At 39.0% G+C, this 20,468-nt stretch overlaps 1 protein-coding gene across 1 annotated transcript in view; it reads right to left on the reverse strand.

Annotated features, from left to right (window-relative positions):
* Nucleotides 1-20,468, reverse strand: part of LOC107748789 (histone acetyltransferase p300-like) — a 40,654-nt gene that overhangs the window by 16,878 nt on the left and 3,308 nt on the right. The window contains exons 2-17 of the mRNA XM_016563742.1: nt 18,644-19,227; nt 16,817-16,978; nt 14,641-14,881; nt 14,442-14,555; nt 13,276-13,503; nt 11,454-11,559; nt 11,221-11,352; nt 9,284-9,401; nt 8,851-9,019; nt 7,799-7,897; nt 7,631-7,719; nt 7,396-7,548; nt 6,240-6,698; nt 3,144-3,371; nt 2,877-3,036; nt 2,005-2,156 (exon numbers count right to left, since the gene is read on the reverse strand). Of these exons, the coding sequence (XP_016419228.1) occupies nt 2,005-2,156; nt 2,877-3,036; nt 3,144-3,371; nt 6,240-6,698; nt 7,396-7,548; nt 7,631-7,719; nt 7,799-7,897; nt 8,851-9,019; nt 9,284-9,401; nt 11,221-11,352; nt 11,454-11,559; nt 13,276-13,503; nt 14,442-14,555; nt 14,641-14,881; nt 16,817-16,978; nt 18,644-19,227 (3,194 nt within the window). The remainder of the gene's footprint in view (nt 1-2,004; nt 2,157-2,876; nt 3,037-3,143; nt 3,372-6,239; nt 6,699-7,395; nt 7,549-7,630; nt 7,720-7,798; nt 7,898-8,850; nt 9,020-9,283; nt 9,402-11,220; nt 11,353-11,453; nt 11,560-13,275; nt 13,504-14,441; nt 14,556-14,640; nt 14,882-16,816; nt 16,979-18,643; nt 19,228-20,468) is intronic.

Raw genomic sequence — 20,468 nt, forward strand, 5'->3', positions numbered from 1 at the left:
TAGCACTTTTAGCTGTAGCTTAGCATAGATCATTGAATCTGATTAGACCGTTAGCATCTCGCTCAAAAATGACCAAAGAGTTTCTATATTTTTCCTATTTAAAACTTGACTCTTCTGTAGTTACATTGTGTACCATGAGTGCAGCAGGCGCAATGATATTACGCAGCGCCTGAAAATAGGCTAATTGGAAGTTACCTAGCTGGGGACTATTTGAGAGTATAGTTCCTAGCCATATCGGCCTAGAAAATCGCAACTTTTCATTTTCCGTCGGTCTTAGTACACGATGTAACTACATAAGAGTCAAGTTTTAAATACGAAAAATATCTAAACTCTTTGGTCATTTTTGAGCGAGATGCTAATGGTCTAATCAGATTCAATGATCTATGCTAAGCTAAGCTAAAAGTGCTACCGCCAGACCCGGAGATCGGCTAAATAAATGGATTAACGGTAAAACTCAACTGTTTAACTCCAGGGGAGTTGGAAAATTAGCCTATTTTCAAAAATAGTGGAGTGTTCCTTTAAGGTTTGGGGTTGCATCAAAAGATTTTAGATCTTGAGACTCTGCAGGGTGCCTGGCATCTGATAGATCTCCAGAACCATACATTAAAATATGAATATGTACAGCAATTGCAATAATGGTTCCCTCAACTCTTTACACAACCATATGCGTTCTTCGAGCAGATACGATGGGGACGACACAATGCCAGGACAAACTGAGGTGTCTCAAACAAACACTAATCTTAGACCAGTGAAGAGAGTGAACAAACCCAGAGTTATTTCATTTTCAATAAGCCTTTACCGTTTGACCAATTAATTATGGCTTTTTGAGTTGTCCATTACGTTTTATACATATTTTGTTCAAGTTGGACTCTACTTGTTTGTAATGTTTGCTTGTCACACCTTAAATAGGGCCGGTGCCTCATTCAAACAAACCACTGATAAAGCAGCAAAATAACCAGAAAAGCAGGAAATTCATTTTAATTTTCGCCACTTTCTAAGAAACAGAATCAACTGATCCCATCATGCAACACAGTGATCAGTGGAAGAAATGTGGCTCCTTAACGTAAATGAAAGCCAGTTGTACTTGTCAGTAAAATTATACCAATTACACAATCAGTAAAATTTAATCTGCTATGCTGGTTATTGCTAAAATACTTGGCCATAACTCTGGGGAATGATGGTAAACTCAGAATGAGGATATTATATGGATATAAAATAAAACAAGTGCAATGGTTTGAAGCTAAGGTTAAGATAACGAAGTACACAAAGTCTAAGCAGATGAGAGCAAAAACAATACTTAATTCAGAAAATAATGCCAGCGCAGACTGTGAGATCTGTCAGAGCCATTTCATTTTGTTGATGCCAAACAACCAGCAACATTTAAGACTTAATGCCAACTGAACATTCAAAATAAACTAGTTAAAAGTGCCAGTTCATTTTCACCAAATAACTGCTTTATAAACTAAAATGTTCTTGTTTCATAGCCCAATTTGATATAATCTTAAAACTACAATCCTCAGTTTAAATACAAAGCGTAAATAAAACTAATTTAAATTTAAACTAATTTAATTCGATTTGTTGCTCAAACACATCCCAAACTCGCCAAGCACCACTGGTTGAGTCAAAGGTGTGGTGTTGGGCTGGTCAAAAAAATGGCTCAGCACATTAATTCAGGGTTTAAATTTCAAAACAATCACAAACTTCATCTTAAAATTTTCCTGATTTGAATATGGTCTAACAAAATTTTCTGTCTATGTTTTAAGACACATAAAGCACAAGAACGATGTTCATAGTCTGCGCTGCCTTATATTCGCTCATGTTTTCTGACAGAAACGCTACAGATGCAAGCTTGCAACGTCTCTCTCACGTCCAAACACAATGCACACAACAGCAGGCAGAAGACAGAAAGAGAGGGGGTAAAGGTAAAAACAAAAAAGTAATGAGACTAGAACTGAAAAGTGCTAGGTTGTTTGTAGCATAATGCGTGCCAGCGCAGGCCCTTACCAGGTTAGTTTTGTTACTAGTTCGAATACGTACGGGTATTCCCAGTAACTGGGGGTCCACCGGCTGCCGGAAGGGCAGCGACTCTGGGTCCTGTCTGTACAGAGCTTCCAGAGTGGGCATTAAAGCCTGGCGGAGCTCGTCGGGTTTAAAGACTGATGGAGAGGAAGGAAATAAAGGTAGCAGCGGAGTCAAGAATCAGGCACATATTCATATGAAAATCATGAGCACTGATTTCAAAGCAGTGTTTGTCCTTCATATTAAACTGAGGAAAGGAACAAGCACCTGCCGATTCTAGATCAGAATTAGTAGATTTCATGCAACGAGAACTGATGATTTTCCCTACTTTTAGCACCATATAAATTTAAATCACAAAATAAAATAACAGTAAATCCATTGCATGTGGTAAGATGCTTTGGTTAATGTCTGTATGCAAATTATATAAGAACATCTGCAGGGTCATTAAAGGTGAAACATATGATTTCTGTGCCAAACACAATCAGAAAATTAATTTTTTTTTTTTTGCTGAAAAAACATCTTTAACAGTTATAAGCCACAGTTAAATCTATCAAATTGATCACATTACACATTTTGATTATTTGAAAATCAGACAAAACTGTGTACTTAGAACTACAATCACATGAAGCATGACAATCAATTATAAAACGGAGACATATAAAACAAAAAGCTTCAGGTTTAACTTCTCTGGGATGGTCTACCAATGTTTTTTTTTTTTCCCCCAGCACATTATATCTTCATAGAAAAGGGTATTTTTACATTGAAAAAAAAAACAACAACACCAAAAAGGACAAAATATTCACCAAACATTTTTCATGTAAAATGTCTCCATGAATGTGTGCGTTAGTTTGTTTTACCTTTCTTCTTGCTTTGTGTGTTTGCGGGAGTGCTGTTCGTTCCCGCAGCCTCTTCCTCTTTGGGTTCGGTTTTGACCTCCGGCTTCTTGTCCTCGGCTGTCGACCCAGTTGATGTTTCCATTGGCTCTGTCTTACATTCATCGCCTGCAGGCTCCTCCTTCTTTATGTGGCCGACCAATCAAAATAAGGTTAGAGACGGAATTGAAATACAGACTGAAAAGAAAGGATCAATTTCATGTTTAACAGATGTAAAGTTTCCCGACTCACCTCTGGTTTCTCTTCAGTCTTAATCTCAGTCTGCATGGCAGCCATTTTCCCTGAGGCCTTATCCTCCATCTCATTCTCATCCTCTTCTTCCTGCTGTTCGACCTCTGTTTTGGGGTCAAGTGGGGCGGTGGACTCGGATGATGTCAGCTGCGAGCTTGGGTCAGCACTGCTGTCCGAGGCAGGAGTTGAGGCCTGACCGTCCGCTGTAAGAGATGACTTCTGGGATAGCTGAGGGGTGGGACAGAAGAGCAGATTAGGAGAACGACCAATGGCGAACAAAAACAAGGAACAGCCAAAAGAAACAGCTGATTAAGAGAGAAGAGTAAACAACAAACAAAATGAGGGAGGAACAGCCAACAAGGCACAGCAGATAGAGAGAACAGCCAATGAGAAATTAAAGAAACAAAACAAAACAGAGCAAATGGCTAAATAAGAAACAAGTCAGGAGGAAGGCCAATGGCAAACAAAAACCAGTAGGAACAGCTACAAAAATAAACAACAATTAAAAAACAAATAAAAAACAATAGCTTAGGATCAAATAGAGATAAAATAAGACAAAACAGCCAATGGAAACCAAAAATCTGAAGGAACAGTCTATAAAAAAAAGAGCAGCCAATGGCAAACAAAAGGAACAGCAAATAAAAAATGTAACAGAAACTGGAGAAACGCGTGTCTGAATGAGAGAGCAACCAATGAGAAATAACAGTCAGCAGGAAATGCCTAATACAAAACAGCAGTGTATGAAAAGCCAAAAAACAAATGTCAGAAGGAATAGCCAATGCGAAAGAGTACAGTACGAGAACAGCCAACAAAAAAAGAAAAGAAAAGAAAGAAAAAAAAACAGCAATACAAATAAAGAATATGAAGGAAATACTAAAACAAACCGCAGATTAAGAGAGCTTTCATGCTGGGCATGTTTGTTCTTCTATCAACCCTGTGCATTTTTGTTTATTTTTTTTGTTTATTTTTGTTTATTTGTTTATTCAGCACAAACAAGCGAATTGTGACAGAGTTCCATAGCAGACAAACAAAACAGAGAAATTCATCAGACCCTATGAAATTAGTTTTATCTTTTCCCAAATTCTGAATTTTTTCCCCCAATTCTGTCTTTTCCACTTCATTTTTCTGGATTCAGTTTAATGGTTTAATTAAATATATTTTGTAATAATCAAAAACAATGACTAATCATTTGAATTCATAAAAACTTAATTTAATAATTTTTACTTTAATTTTATAAATAGTGCATTTTAAAATAGTTTTATTCTTTCAGAAAATCTTTAATAGTTATTTTTTGGAAGAAGTGCACAACAAAGGTTTAAATTAAAATAAAATTTTAATTAAGTTTAGTAAGTTCAATTCAGACAAAAAATGTGATACTCTAAATGTATTAAATTTATTATTACAGTTATTACTTTGAGAAATATATTTTCATTCACACAGACATGCAGAACATGTAGACTACACATTTAAATGGCAGTCTTTTTGTGCTTTAATATTCAAAGACATTCTTTTTTTTTTTTACAGATTTGATTAAATATACAGCCATGCTTTTAATTTATTCATCTAAATTTTGCCAAATTTCATGACATTTCGCATTATACTGTAAACTCCATTTTTATGATTCCGTATGCGTTTCATCATAGGGCCTAGGGGTGGGAATCTCAGGGTACCTCGCGATACGATACGAATCTCGATACATGGCTCACAATACGATAATATCACGAATACAGCGATTCTGTGATAATCGATATATTGCTAGACAATACGATAACGATACATCACGATATCCGTCTAACTATGAAAACAAAATGCCTGTGAAAAGGTTAAGTGCATGTTTTCTCTCTTTATTCAAGTCCAAACTGATAGAAAACAGCACAAAAAGTTCTGTAAATCAAATTTAACATGTTAAGTAAATTAATCATTTTATTCTTGGACTTATTAAAAGCTTACACATTTCTTTGTGTATAAACCAACACATTTAACTGCTTATCAACTTCATATATAGCCTATATATAAACCTGGTACATTTCAAAATTTACCTGGAGTGCTTTCTTAACCTTTCCTTTCCTCTCATTATAAAAACGGAGCCCCGCACACATGACATGCAGGGGGAAAAAAGCCATTCACATCGTGTCTTTTGTGTACTCAGGTTCGTTATTTCAAATATACGCGCGGCAAGCAACCACACTGCAGCATCCAGTTTTATTGACATAAAACTGGACGCGCCGGCACCGCTCTCTCTCACTCATACAGTGAGGGAAATCCACCTGCGATCCGAGTGGAGAGGTTAGGCTACTCAATAAACCAACACATTTAACTGCTTATCAACTTCATATAGGCTATATATATAGGCTCTGACAAGGTTTTGTTTCGTAGTCCATGACATAGGTGCAGATTAATGTTTCTGCCGGTCGGTGCCCACTGCCCACACTGAATAACGCGCACTTGTAATATCTAAAGAGAGAGAGAGCATCCAGTTTTATTGACATAAAACTGGACGCGCCGGCGCCGCTCTCTCTCACTCATACAGTGAGGGAAATCCACCTGCGATCCGAGTGGAGAGGTTAGGCTACTCACGGACTCAATATGTGCTCTGCAATAATAACGTGATCGATGCCTACAGTCCACGCTGATAGCTGTTCCGGGGCAGTTTTTTGATTCTCATCTCCATAAACATAAGACGCCGGCCGGTGCATCTCTGATTTGTTGTTGGTCTACCATTACGCTCGTATTTCTTCTTCGCTGTGAATTACAATTTCCATTCATCTGACCATCCACAATCTGGGAAGCGCCACCACAAGAAGTCTGGAGGTACTGCCACTCCGGTAAGCCAAAGTGGTAAACAGCCACAGTGTAGGTATGAGTTTAGATCTTTGTATGTTTAAAAAAATATCGATACTTGCCAGAGTATCGATAACGTCTCGTGGCCGGAAATATTGCGATAAATCGGCACATCGATTTATTGTCCCACCCCTAATAGGGCCCCATATTCACAGAAGACCCAAACAAAAACGATAAATGGAGGCTCTTCAGTGTCGATGTGAAGGTATAAGCAAAAACACCCCAAACAAACACATTCTCGATTGTGATACTCACAGGAGTGTGTGGGTGTGCACAAAGCCCGTGTGCATTCTGGGAAGGCACAGATGACGCTAGCCCTGTTTGGGGACCTCCAGCGGCTCCGCCCCCGTGCGACTGCTGCTGTAGCGGACTGGCTTTTTCTGAGCCCACCCCCTGTGCCATCGGGGGCAGCTGTGTTGCGGGTTGGGCCATAGTGGTCGAAGAAGTGGGGGTGTGGGGCTGGGGGGTCTGGTTACCAGGCAACTGCGGGGGCGTTTGGTGTGGGGCAGGGGTAGGGGTGAGGCTGCGTGCAGGAGAAGGGGAGTTTTGGCGTAAGGGAGGACAGGGCGCGTGCAGTCCGGGCTGTGGGGCAGGTGGGGGCTGGTTGGACGGAGGCCCCTGAGGGCCAGCAGCGGCTGTGGAGCCTGAGACTGCTGCCTGGGTTTGAGCTACTGGACTACGGACTGCCAGCGATGGTGGAGTGGGCATCTGATTCTGAGAGAGAAAAAGAGAAAAAAAAAAAAAAAAAAATTTGACTGGGGGGTATTACTTTACATCGAGGGCTGGGCATTGTATTAAATATTTACAACATATTCCTGGTAGTTTTATTGGTGATATAACACTACGTATTGTGAATACTGCAGTGATCTTAAGTTTGTTCTGTTTCCTGAAGACTCTTTCATGGCTGCTTCTTGTTTCACTAATAATTTCTGTCCATTTCAAAGAATCTGTTCAACTGATTCAGCAATTAATGTGGCTTATATGTTTTAGAATGTTTCTTGGTTTTACAATTTTAAATTGTTTTATGTATTTCTATATATTTCTTCAGTGAAGAACCATCAGTGAAAAAAATGTGCCATTATTTATTACTAGATTTCTTTTTACTGTACTGTTATTTGGTCCAAATGTTTTTGTTGAATATATTACATAGATAGTTTGAAGTTACTAATAGAGGTCTGCACGGGACTATTTTTTTATATATTCCGCACCCACCCGCTCCCGCTATATATTCACCCGCTGTCCGCTTAGAATAATTTTCTTACCAACCCGACTGTCCCCGTCATTCATATTGTCTTTCACAATAGAAAATCTCTTTCACTCTTTTAGCCACCAAAAGACAAATCATATTAGATGCATTAGAGACAACAAGCTGTGCTGCGTAATATGGTATGAATGTGGTTTAATAGCTGACCTGTGACATGGCTCCATGCCCTGCAGGTTGGTTCAGGCCAACTGCACCCTGGCCCAGTCCGGCACCCTTGCCTGGAAACTGGTTCTGCATGTACTGGTTTTGTAACTGGGGTACGTTGGGTTGAGTCATTCGAGGTGTCCCCTGCATACCCATCTAAAAATACACAATAAAGGCTTAAATAAACACTTAAATCAGTTAAATTAGTTGTCCCTCTTCAGGTCACAAGTGATGTTACCTGATTGAGGTTTGCTCCCATTGGCAGGGGCGGCGTTGCCCTTTGTCCCATTGGCTGTTGCATCCCCACCTGGGCAAACTGATTCATACCTGCACAAGAGTCGCAAAAATGTTACAAAAAAGGCAAACGACAAAAATAGACATTTAAAAAAAAAAATCAACTACAGACCATTTAGTGAGTGTGCCATACCAGCAGGATTCTGCATACGGTTGACCATCTGATTGGGTCCAGTGGCTTGAACTAGGGACGGATCTGAATGGGGACCATCTAGGAAAGACCAGAACAACCATCACAAACAGCATAATTTGATTTAACTGTGTGTGTTTGTACTTGAAGACGTTTGGTTTAAATTTTAGGGTATAGTTCGCCCAAAAATGAAAATGTGCTGAAAATGTACAAATCCTCAGGCCATTCAAGATGTAGACAAAAATGTGAACAGATTTGGAGAAATGTATCATTACATCACTTGCTCACCAATGGATCCTCTGCAGTGAATGGGTGCCGTCAGAATGAGAGTTCAAACAGCTGATAAATGCAACACAATAATCCACAAGTAACCCACTTGACTGAAAAGATGTGTGTTTATGATAAACAAATCGATCAAGACTTTTCTAACTTCAAACCATTACTTCCAGCTAAAATACAAGTCATCTATCCATAATATTGCTTACTCCAGTGAAAAAGTAATCTCGTCTGAATCAGGAGAAAAATATGCGCAGATGTGCGCATATTAAATATGAGCACTGTTTACAAGTGAAAACAGTTCAAAACAGTTGATATTGGTGACATGTCAGTGCATTTTAATGTAAGGACAACAGAGGATGGACTGTTTCACTGGAGGAAGTGCTATTATGGTCTTGAATTTTGGCTAGAAGGGACATTTTAAATTTAAAACGCATTAATGATGGATTTGGTTCTTACAAACACACAGCTTTTCACCTCTAAAGGCATTAACTGATGGACTGGAGTCATGTGGATTACTTGTGAATTATTGTGATGTTTTTATCAGCAGTTTGGACTAATTTTGACGGCACCCATTCACTACAGAGGATCCATTGGTGAGCAAGTGATGAAATGCTAAATTTCAACAAATCTGTTCCAATGAAGAAACTCATCTACAACTTGGTTAGCCTATGGATCAGTACATTTTCAGTAAATTTTCATTTCTGGGTGAACAATTCCTTTAAGGCCAGTTTATGCAGGTGTGTATGTGTACGTACTAGGCGGCTGTGCCTGATTCATGCCAGCTGGTGCTTTAGGTAGAGCACTGTTGGGCATGCCAGGCTGAGCTGGCATCATACCCTGCTTCTGCAGTCTGGTTCTCCTCTTCTCCTCCAGCTCTTTCTGAATCTTATAAATCTTCTCCGCCAACAAGTGGTAATACTCCGCCTGGAAAAGTTAAACATTCACGAGGACTATCATTCTTACAATTCGTTTTAAACATGGTTCAAAGTGTTTTTCATGCAGCTTTTAGTGGAGACAGAAAAATTAATGGACGTATCACGCCTGGTTAGGAAGTTTTCCAGCGCTCTGTCCAACGCTAGACTGTGAGCGTCATGGGTAAAATGTGAGGAGTCAGGTGATTCTGTGGATTCACTTAGATATTTACCAAGTATAATCCACAGACATGATACTGTGCAAGCGTTTTCTTACCCTGCTGTTGGCAGATTCATACATGTCGCCCTCCACTTTGCGAGCATAAGCTACAAGGTTTTCCATCCGCCGATCCTTCAGTGCTGCAGGGTCTGGAGTGGGGAAGATAGCTTGCACACTACTCTCACACACACACACAGAAAAAGATCCAAGTAACAGAGTGAATTCATGAAGTTAGACAGTACCATGTGTGATCCAATTTTGTGTAATTACTAGATAAGGATTTTAAATAATTTTATGGAGAGCGAGTTCACAAGGAGCAATTTCAAATAAATCAGTGCTTTTTCAGTATCACTGACACCGTGTCTATACCAGACACGAGCAGCACGACAAAATACAACAGAACCCATTATAATCAGTGATGCGTCTACACTGGATGTGGTGCAGCGCGACACGACAAATCCCAGACAGCAAACTGATGCCTCGTTCCATTTATGACGTCCTAACACAAAGTTAAGTTGCTTTGTCGCGTCCAGTGTAGACAGACATTAGCTGTTGCGGCACGACTCGACAACTGTTGCGTCTGGTTAGACACGGAGTGAGACCCTATTATAGATTTTCTTAACATTTTGAATTAACTTTTATTTTCGTATTTTCCATTTTCATTTTTGTTAAAGTTTCAGTAATTTTGTAGAGTTTTTAGTTTTTGTTGTCTATACAGTTTTTCTGAATTTTTATTTCAGTTTAGTTTAGTTATTTTAGTACATCAACTTGAAATTGAGAAATGTGGCCTTGATAAGCTAGCTGAAATAAAATGTTTCATTTTGAATACTTTATTTCAGTTAACGTTTCTTTTATTTCATGTATAATTCATGACAGCAATGTAACTGACATGTTTAAGGCACATAAACGTAGTAAGGACTAGTGCTGTGTTCGATACATCGATACGACGAAGTATCGTCACAGAGATTTGACGATACGAGTATCGATACAGCTGGCCCTGTATCGATATTGTGGCACGTGTGCAGCAGTGGACCGTGCTTAATTTGAATACAAGAACAACGTTTAAAATTGAGCAGAAAAGAGCGAGGTTTCTAAAAAATGATCCTAGTAAGGAAATCATTAAAATTGTCCATGTGACATCAGTGGCTCAACAGTAATTTTATGAAAGCTACAAGAATACGTTTTGTGCAAAAACAAAACAAACAAAAAAAAAATTTACAGTTGAACCACTGATGTCACATTGACTATTTTAACAATGTCTTTACTACCTTTCTTGGTCTTGAATGTGTCAATTGCCTTGCGGTCTATGGAGGCTCAGAGAGCTCTCAGATTTCATCAAAAATACCTTAATTTGTGTTCCGAAGATGAATAAAGGTCGTACAGGTTTGGAACGACATGAGGGTGAGTAATTAATGACAGAATTTTCATTGTTGGGTGAACTATCCCTTTAAGTATAGATGCATTTGTAAAAATGTACACTATCATTCAAAAATGTAGTTTAAAAAATTTATATTTTTATTCAGCAAGGATGCATTAAACTGATCAAATATAACAGTAAAGACATTTATCATGTTACAGAAGAAATCTATTTCAAATAAATGCTGTGTTTTGGACTTTCTATTCACTGAATAGTAATGTGTATAAGTGATGTGTCAATATCGACAGTGATTTGCAGCAGAGACGTAACCTAAAGTTATTAATTTTCAATGAGAGTTGGTGCTTTCTGATGACGTGAGCAACAGTGACAGTTTTATCGGTCTTTATGCGAATGAGCAGCGATGTGATTCGTCCAACAGCCAATGAGAGTGCATACTGTAATCCACCACCTATTTCAGCCATCAAGCAGGAACGTCTGCTACTGACTAGTAATCATTCAGTGTTGAAGCCACCTTCATTTTTATTAATTTATCATAAATGTAAAATTCCAATTTTTTTTTACAATTTCTTATAATAGATGTATAAAATGACAGGCTGTGTGTTAGCATATCACTCACAGTTTGTGTACGAGGTGATTGCGGAGGTCCTGTGTGATGTCTTCATGCCAGTTCTTCCTCATTCCTGCAGAGGGAGGTGTGGCTGTTGCTGCAGAACCCATGTTACCAACACCAGAGCCATCATTCATCAGACTGCAAGAGAGAGACAAATCATCAAACATAAACATAAAGCTTTCACTGACCAATCCATTTAAACCAGGTCTGGTGCACTGAGCCGCAGTGATGTTTGGTACCTCTGAGGCGTCATGTTCCTGTGCAGCATGCCGTCAGGCAGCATTCCTGGATGCTGGTTCGTCATCGGAGTGCCAACTCCACCGTTCACTCCCATTGAATTCCCACCTGCTGGTGCACACAGTTTAAGATATTGTAGGCAAGACATGTTAAGGATGTACACAAGCGGACTAGTTTTTGCACTAACTGAAAAAACACTACATGTATGATTAATAACAAAAAAATCATAAAATTAAAGGGGTCATATGATGCTGCTAAAAAGAACAGTATTTTGTGTATTTGGTGTAATGAAATGTGTTTATGCGGTTTAAAGTTAAAAAAACACATTATTTTCCACATACTGTACATTATTGTTTCTCCTCTATGCCCCGCCTTTTTGAAACGCGTCGATTTTTACAAAGCTCATCGGTCTGAAAAAGCGAGGTGTGCTCTGATTGGCCAGCTATCTAATGCGTTGTGATTGGCCGAATACCTCAAGCGTGAGACGGAAATGTTACGCCCCTCACATACTGTTGATGCCGTGTCCCGGCCGGAGCTACGAGACATAAACATTAAAACCCATTACAAACGAGGCATTTGTTGCATCCAGTGGGGACATAATTACTGATTATAATGACTTATACTGTCTTTTTATGCGTTGTATTGCATCGCGCCGCGTAAACATAAAACTCTGTCTGCGTTTGTGATCAGAGAAATGACAAATAACAAGTGGTACTCTACTGCCCAAAACTCACGTTTGAATCATCAGTGGCAAATCCTTTAAATGAAAACGTACTTACAGACTGAGAGTCAGAAATGCCGGCATTGTAGTCTACTCTTCCAGGAAACAGTCCTCCATAAAATGTATTGCACACATCCGAATATTTGGGTTGAAGTGTTCTGGAACAGTGTTGTAAATACAACTTAACCACTGATTTGTAGTCGTGTCCTCTTTTGGAAGACCAAACAAAGTAGTTTCGCTTTCACAACGAAAAACACAGCGGCCTACCGTGTGCGAAAGCCCCGGCTTAGCCTGAGCTGAAGCCAGGCAAGAGTGAGCTGAGGCGGCGGGGTCGAGAACGGCGCGCCCGGCGGATGCGACGAATGAGCGGCAACCACATGTGACGACCCCAGGCTGGACTCCGCTTCGTCCACGGTGAAAGTTGATGTATTCCCTCAGCGACCAGCACAGATCAGCTCTAGGCATGACGAAGCGGATATCGTCCTCTTTTGGAAGACCAAACAAAGTAGTTTCGCTTTCACAACGAAGCACACAGCGTCTTCACGACATGGCTGCAGCGAGAATAAAAGTTACGCCTTCTTTCTTTGCGTGAACATTTGGGCGGCGTTATGCAAATCTTCCCACATAGTGAGGTAGATATGTGGGGGCGTGTTCGAACGAGCCGTTTTAGGGGGGTGTGGCTGACTCTTAACTTTTATAAAGAATATCTCTTTGGATTTGAGACTTTAGTCTTTGCAACTTTACAGATCTTCTTTATGCACCAAGAGCTTGTAACACTCCAAAGAGAAAGGAAAAATTGAAATCGCATCATATGACCCCTTTAAGGTTGAACCACTGCTGTCACATGGACTATTTTAATGATGTTCTTACTGCCTTTCTGGGTCTTGAACATGGTAGTACCATTGCTGTCTATGGGAGGGTCAGAGAGCTCTCGGATTTAATCAAAAGTACCTTAATTTTTGTTCAGAAGATGAACGAATGGGTTTGGAACGACATGAGGGTGAGTAATTAATGACAATTTTCATTTTTGTGTGAACTAACCCTTTAAATAACATTAGCGGACATACATGTAATTAGAGGCTACAACTTATGGAAACTCTCACCTATATTGTTGAGCGTCCTCATGCCGGGTTGAGCTGGTACAGAGGTCTGCTGATTCTGATTGGATGCCTGGTTGCCCTGGTAGGTGAGTCCAAGGGCAGCGTACGCCCTTTCAATGGAGCTTGGGTCAATCTGACTGGGTGAGTTTAAGTTTGGGGCTGAAGGCTGACCACCGGGTAATGACCCACCTAACGGACCACCCATGCCCATCCCAGCACCTCCCAGCAGAGCTAGAGAGAAGAATGGATGAAAGGATGAGAGATCGAACAACCCTTTAAATACTAGAATATGTTGATATAATAGTATTTTAGTATAAAAGATGATAATGTCTTAAAGGGATAGTTCACCCAAAAATGAAAATTCTGTCATTAATTACTCACCCTCATGTCGTTCCAAACCTGTAAGACCTTCGTTCATCTTCGGAACACAAATTAAGATATTTTTTATGAATCCCGAGAGCTCTCTGACCCTCCTACAGCAAGGATCCTTAAACGATCAAGGCTCAGAAACATAGCAAGGACATCTTTAAAATAATCCATGTGACATCAGTAGTTCATCCGTAAACAACATATGCAACATATGTACGCAGATACGTTGTTTTCATTCAGATCAAAGTGTAAACAACGTAAACAGCGTATCTGCGTACGATGCTGCTGACACAGGACAGCATACGCTGTTTACGTATGTGATACTCTCCAAAATGGTGCTAAAGTGTGACACGGAGGAGACGAATTGTTGAATAAAGTCGTTATTTTTGTTTTCTTTGCGCACAAAAAGTATTCTTGTAGCTTTGTAAAATTACGGTTGAACCACTGATGTCACATGGATTATGTCCTTGCTACGTTTCTGGACCTTGATCGTGGTAGGACCCTTGCTGTCTATGGGAGGGTCAGAAAGCTCTCGGATTTCATCAAAAAAGTCTTAATTTGTGTTCCAAAAATGAACGAAGGTCTTGCATGTTTTGAGGGTGAGTAATTAATGACAGAATTTTCATTTTTGGGTGAACTATCCCTTTAAGGAAAGTCAACGGAATCCAATTTAATTTTATGGGCGAAAACAGATGAAACATTCTTCTAAATACCTTCTTTTGTGTTGGACAGAAGAAAGGAAGTCACACAGATTTTAAACGACATCAGGATGAGTAGCATTTGTGCATATTAAAACTCACACTGCTGGTTTCTTTTGTCTCCAGCGCTTTTAAGCGGCAGACAGACGGGACAGTCATGCCGTGTGCAGTTCTTCCAGTGAGAGATGATCTGCCTGGAGGACGCGCAGTGAGCCACTGCAGAGGAACACAAGCATTGCTTATTTGTGGGAAAATAAAATACGATTGAAAGAATATGAACTGGTGGCAAGGCAACGCTCACCCTGGCAGGATTTTCCGGCCTGACAGTGCGTCATGTGATTAAGGACGTTCTTCATGGTTCTGCAGTGGGGCAGGCTGCACTGGCGGACCTCTCCGTTGGCCTGCTCTCTGCGATGGCACTTGTGAGCATGCAGTAACAGCACCAGCTGCTGCTGAATGAGTTTACGCTTCTCCAGGTCCGCTGCAGGGGGCGCCGCCGCCCCGCCTGGGCCCGATACGCCACCCACCACACCTGAGCTCTGCTAGACACAGACAGAAAGAGGGTTTTCATGGGACAGGATTGAATCTTCCTGCTGCTGCAGAGTGTTAAGAAACACAGAATTAGCTCAAAAAAATGGGATCGGTACGTTTTTTTATTTTTTTTTATATTAGAAAGACGTCTCTTATGTTGACTAAGGCTGCATTTGTTTGATCAAAAATAAAGTAGAAACAATAATATTGTGAAATGTAATTACAATTTAAACTGTTTTCTATTTTAAAATGTAATTTATTCCTGTCATAAAAAGCTGAATTTTCAGAATCATTACTCCAGTCTTCAGTGTCACATGATCCTTCAGAAATCATTCAAATATGATTATCAATGTTGAAAACTGTTGTGTTGATTAATATTTTTGTGAAAACTATGATCTAAATGCAAAACCTGCAGACCTTTTTCCATATTTTAAGATTCTGAATGTTTAGATTCTGCAGAATAGTTTTAATATGGTAAAATGTTACTGAGAATACTGCAATTGTACTTGTAACAAGAAAAACAAATCAAACAAATTAGCCAGAAATTATTTATATACATTTTATTTAAATAACATTTATTCAAAACTAGGGATGTACCAAAATTGTGGCTGTCAAAAATGGTCGGAAGTATCTGCAACTGAAAAGATCTTTAACTGTAACTTTGATATGGATTAATTTAAGCATGACATTATGAATAATTATTTTACTAAGAAGACTAAGAAGATTACACACTAGTCTATGACGTTCTGTAGTATAAATAGTGCGAGTAGTGCGTTCACACTAAAAATTCCAAAAAGAAAAAGTGCACTTTAAATACCCGGATGATGCACTTAAATAACCGAAAAAACGAAGTGTGGAATGATGGACACTTCATGCATTCAACTTCCGCAGCTTTAATTACGTAGCGAAGGGGGAGGGGCTATCAGACTCCGATTATGAATGACAAAAATAACCTTATATAATTCATACACTACATGGTTGAGTAAATAGTGCATAAGTACATAGTGTATAAGTGCATAGTGTATCATTTGGGACGCAGCTCTTGTCCATGCAAATACAACTTTTATTGCATAAAAATCAACTTGAGAGTGTTAAGTATGTGTAAGTATGTCAGTAAAGCAAGAGCGGTGTCTTAAAGTTTATTCTAAAAATATGTAATTTTTCAATTAAATGTGGGACTATTTTAGATAAAAGGTCACACTAACCTATGTAAGTTGGCGTAATTGCTTATATACACATTAACTGTGAAGAGAAAAAAAAAAGCACTTTGATTTTGTCTTTTAGTTTAGTGAGTCAAATTTCCATTGCAGTGCATCACTGTTCAAAGCATTTTCAAGATTAAAACTAACTGAAAATGGGGGTAGTGATGTGTGGAATTTCACAAATAATGGCCTCTCAAATTGTGCACAAATCTGGGGAAACAAATTTTGTGACTACCTAGAAATACAGGTGCATCTCAATAAATTAGAATGTCGTTCATAGAAAAGTTTATTTATTTCAGTAATTCAACTCAAATTGTGAAACTTGTGTATAAAATAAATTCAATGCACACAGACTGAAGTAGTTTAAGTCTTTGGTTCTTTTAATTGTGATGATTTTGGCTCACATTTAACAAAAACCCACCAATTCACTATCTCAACAAATTACTTCAGTCTGTGTGCACTGAATTTATTTAATACACGAGTTTCACAATTTGAGTTGAATTACTGAAATAAATGAACTTTTCCACGACATTCTAATTTATTGAGATGCACCTGTAATCAATCAACAAGTTCAGTGTCTGTGGGATGAACCACTGGCTGAGGTCTGAGGCGAAATGATAACTGAAGGCTCTTGGTGATAAGAGAGTAAGAGTAAGAGATGGAATTAAATCTCCTCAGTCAGAGAGGGTCAGGGAATGTGTGTGGATGTGGTTTGCTGTGACAATTTCTGTACAGTTCTCTCACCATGCCACCCATGTTCTGCCCATGCTGAGGTTTCTTGTCCATGTTGAACTGGTTAATGCTGTTGGGTTGTCCCGCTTTGTTTTGGAGCTGAGGCCCAAGGGACTGTCCTCCGCACTGACCATATGAACTACTGTAGGGGCCTGGAGCACCCATCATTCCCATCTGAGGGGAAAAAAAGAAGAAAAAAAACTATCAAGAATGAAAATGAGCTAGTATATCAGTCTCAAAGGTTTCAGTTATGACAGAATCTGATCCATCATCCTGGGCAGAATCATAAACCATCAAAGATGAGCTGACAAAACTGAGAATGCTAACAGCAAAACATCAATAGATGAGAAACAATCATTCAGCCTGTTTGACACTCACGTTCTCATTGTTTACTCATCGCATACGCATAATGTTAGTGACAATTCGGTATCAATTCTGCAAAATAACCCTCAAAACAGCAGCTTGAAATCTAGAAGAACCCAGCAAAACAAACAAAAAAGAAAATGTCATTCCCTCTTTTTTTCTGCCCATTTCCTGCAGTCCAGGTTGTGCAATCGCCTGTGAATCAACAAAATGGTGCGCACAGTTCCTCGTATGAGGGAGTAGAGAAGGTTGTTCAAACTGAGCTGTTTCAGTGTGAAGGATCACATTCACATCACATCGCATTCAAACCAAAGAAACACCACAAGAGATTTCTTTCACTTGAATAGTCTATTTCACTACCTGATTTCTAACAACAGTCTTACAAGACCAAAAAATTAACAAAGGGTCATGTTTTTAAAGGAGGGGAATACAGTGCTGTCACAAGAACATAAGTAATCAGGTTTGTCTATTCGGACGATGAAAACCAGAATTTTTCAAATTTAGATTTTAAATCAAGCAAACAACGATAAACACAACATGAGTCACTACTTCTTTTTTTTTTCAGGTTATAACTTTTGAAAATTAGACAACTTGGCCTTTAAAAGTCATAAATCCTGAGAACTATTTGTTTGACCTTTAAAATTTAGGTTCTCTCTAAAGCAACTTAACCATAAAGTTTGGGTCTGGGACTGATAGGTGTGTGACAGCAACAGAACATGGCGCTTTTTGTTGTTATTGTACTTTTTGCTCCATAAAATAGTTCGACAACTGTTGAAACAGGAAGTTGGGACAGAAAGGCTTAAAAGGGCTTGCACTTTTTGTATTAAAAATAATAATATTAATAATAATTAATTAAGCCAATGGTCTTTATTTATTGATTTCATTGGGTTTTTGTCAATTTTTCAATTTGTCTAATGAAAAGCAACACTTATGTTTGTTAAAAAAAAAATTATATTAAACTTTATATATTATATAATTTTTATATAATAATAAAAATTAAATATTTATTGTAATTAATAATTAGATCAAAATTGAATATCTATAATAAATATATAGCATCTATAATAAATCAAATATATATAAATATTACATAAAATTGTATACGTTTGAGTAGGGCTGGACAATAATTCAATATCAATATGTATCGCGATATAATTTTTTTCAATAACGGTGATATGATTTTTAAACACATTTCCGATATTTCGATATACATTACCAGTGTTTCCCATACATTGATTTATTTGTGCCGTTTGCTGCATTTATTTGATCATACATACAGTGAAAACAATAACATTGTGAAATATTAAAATTTTAAATGTAAATTAAATAGCTCTTTCACTCAAAGACACACCAGTTCATAGATGTATAATGAGATATAAAACAGATTGAAGTCAACATTAAAGCTTGAAGCAAAACCATTTTGCATGCAGTTTATTGGTTGCACACAGAATTATTATATTGATTTGTTCACGTTACCTTGTTCACTGCTCCTGGTTGCTGCGGTCTCATTGCTGCCTGTGCCATCTGCTGCCCTGCGTTCTGCTGCTGCAGAGCATCGGGCAGCATGTTCCCATTACCAACCATGCCCGCATTCATGTTCACATTGGCGTAGCCCATTCTAGGCGCACCATTCATCATCTGCCCTCCCATCATGCCCTGCGGCTGTCCGTTCCCTTTCTGGGCGCCCATCATGCCCCGGTTCAGTCCCGCCACCATGCCAGGCTGCGGCATCATGCCAGGCTGCTGCTGTTGAGGGCCACCCAGTCCCTGAGTAACCGGGTTGCCACTCAGACCTCCCATCATCCCCAAGGAGGGCGCGTTACCGGGGTTGCTGGTGGCCGTGGAGGTGGATGGAGGGGCACCAGGGCGGAGGAGCTCAGACAGGTGCTTGTGTTTGGCCGCTGTGTCCTGGCCCGAGCCGCCCAGAGGGCCCAACATCCCTCCTCCACCCAGAGTGTTGTGCAACTGGCCGGGGTCCATCCCGTTAGGAAAGCCCAGGTCGGAGGAGTTAATGAGCTCGTCCGGGAGGTCATGCTCCAGGTCAAACAGGGAGCCAAAATCTGAAAGAAAGGGGGAAGAGACTTTAATAAGGTTGTTGCTCACAGAAGAATCACTCATAATGAGATACATCAGAGAATAATTACAGTATATGCCCAAAAAATGAGACGGGTTCAGCAAAGCCACAGCAAAATAAACCATATTTGCTCTTAGACAGAATTTAATCTGATGAGATAAAGTAATAAGTGGACAACACATCTGTAATTTCAATTACAGGTTAGTTGGCCTGGACAATACATGGGTTGATCCATCAATCTACAGCAAGAAATCTAGACAAATTGACCAAAGAGCGACTGAACGAATCTCATGCAACAGTTTATTGCAGCTCCCGGGAGAGAGCGACTGAGATTATCGGCTCACAGGAGAACAGTATGCAGTAGAGCCGGTGTGCATGTCCTAATGGTTCATACTAATAAAAAACACATGGCATGGCATAACAATGGACAAGTGGTGGGACAAAATGGGGGCCTTTTCCTACATAATGGCAGATCCTGATAGCAGCAACGCACCAACGACTGATAAATGCAACATACTCTAAATATGAAGCAAGAGAATTTTTAAATGCAGTCTTCACATTAGTGATTAGATCGATATATATCAGCAAAGCAATTAATCAGACAATTTTGGATTTGAATTTGAGATTATGGCCATAGACCAACAACCAAAACATGCTTGGCTGATTTACACAAGTGTTTTTCACACTTTTATCCGTTTTAAAGTCTACATACAACCTTTTTTTGTGGATACCCGAGAGTTTTTATTTAATTTTATATTTAAAAGGACAGTTTTTGAATGCATGTACATTTTCAAGAGACGCAAATTAGAAAAGTGACAGCATTTAGCCAATTTTATGATACATTTTTGGCATGTTTTTCCCCCCCATCTATAGAATATTTCTTAAAAAAAAAAAAAAAAACATTTTTACTTTGACGTCAATATTCTAAATATTAAAATAACCATCTTATGCCCAGTTCATGGGTTTATCTTTAGGTAATTGCAGATAGTGTGCAGTAAAAATAAAAACGGGATTTAGTTTAAAGTATTAGTTGTACAAACAAATTAATTTCTTATTGCCTAGATGACAACACAAACAGTGGCACAACTTACCCCAGTTTCCCCAAACTTGTTTTTAGTTATCAAAAGCTTTTTTTTATGAAATAACTATTGTATGAAATACAATGCTGATTCAAATTCATCTTATTTGCTATTATGAAATTATACATACATATAAATAGATTATACA

Source organism: Sinocyclocheilus rhinocerous, unplaced genomic scaffold, assembly GCF_001515625.1.
Source record: "Sinocyclocheilus rhinocerous isolate Xijiao unplaced genomic scaffold, SAMN03320098_v1.1 scaffold950, whole genome shotgun sequence".
Taxonomy (NCBI): Eukaryota; Metazoa; Chordata; class Actinopteri; order Cypriniformes; family Cyprinidae; genus Sinocyclocheilus; species Sinocyclocheilus rhinocerous.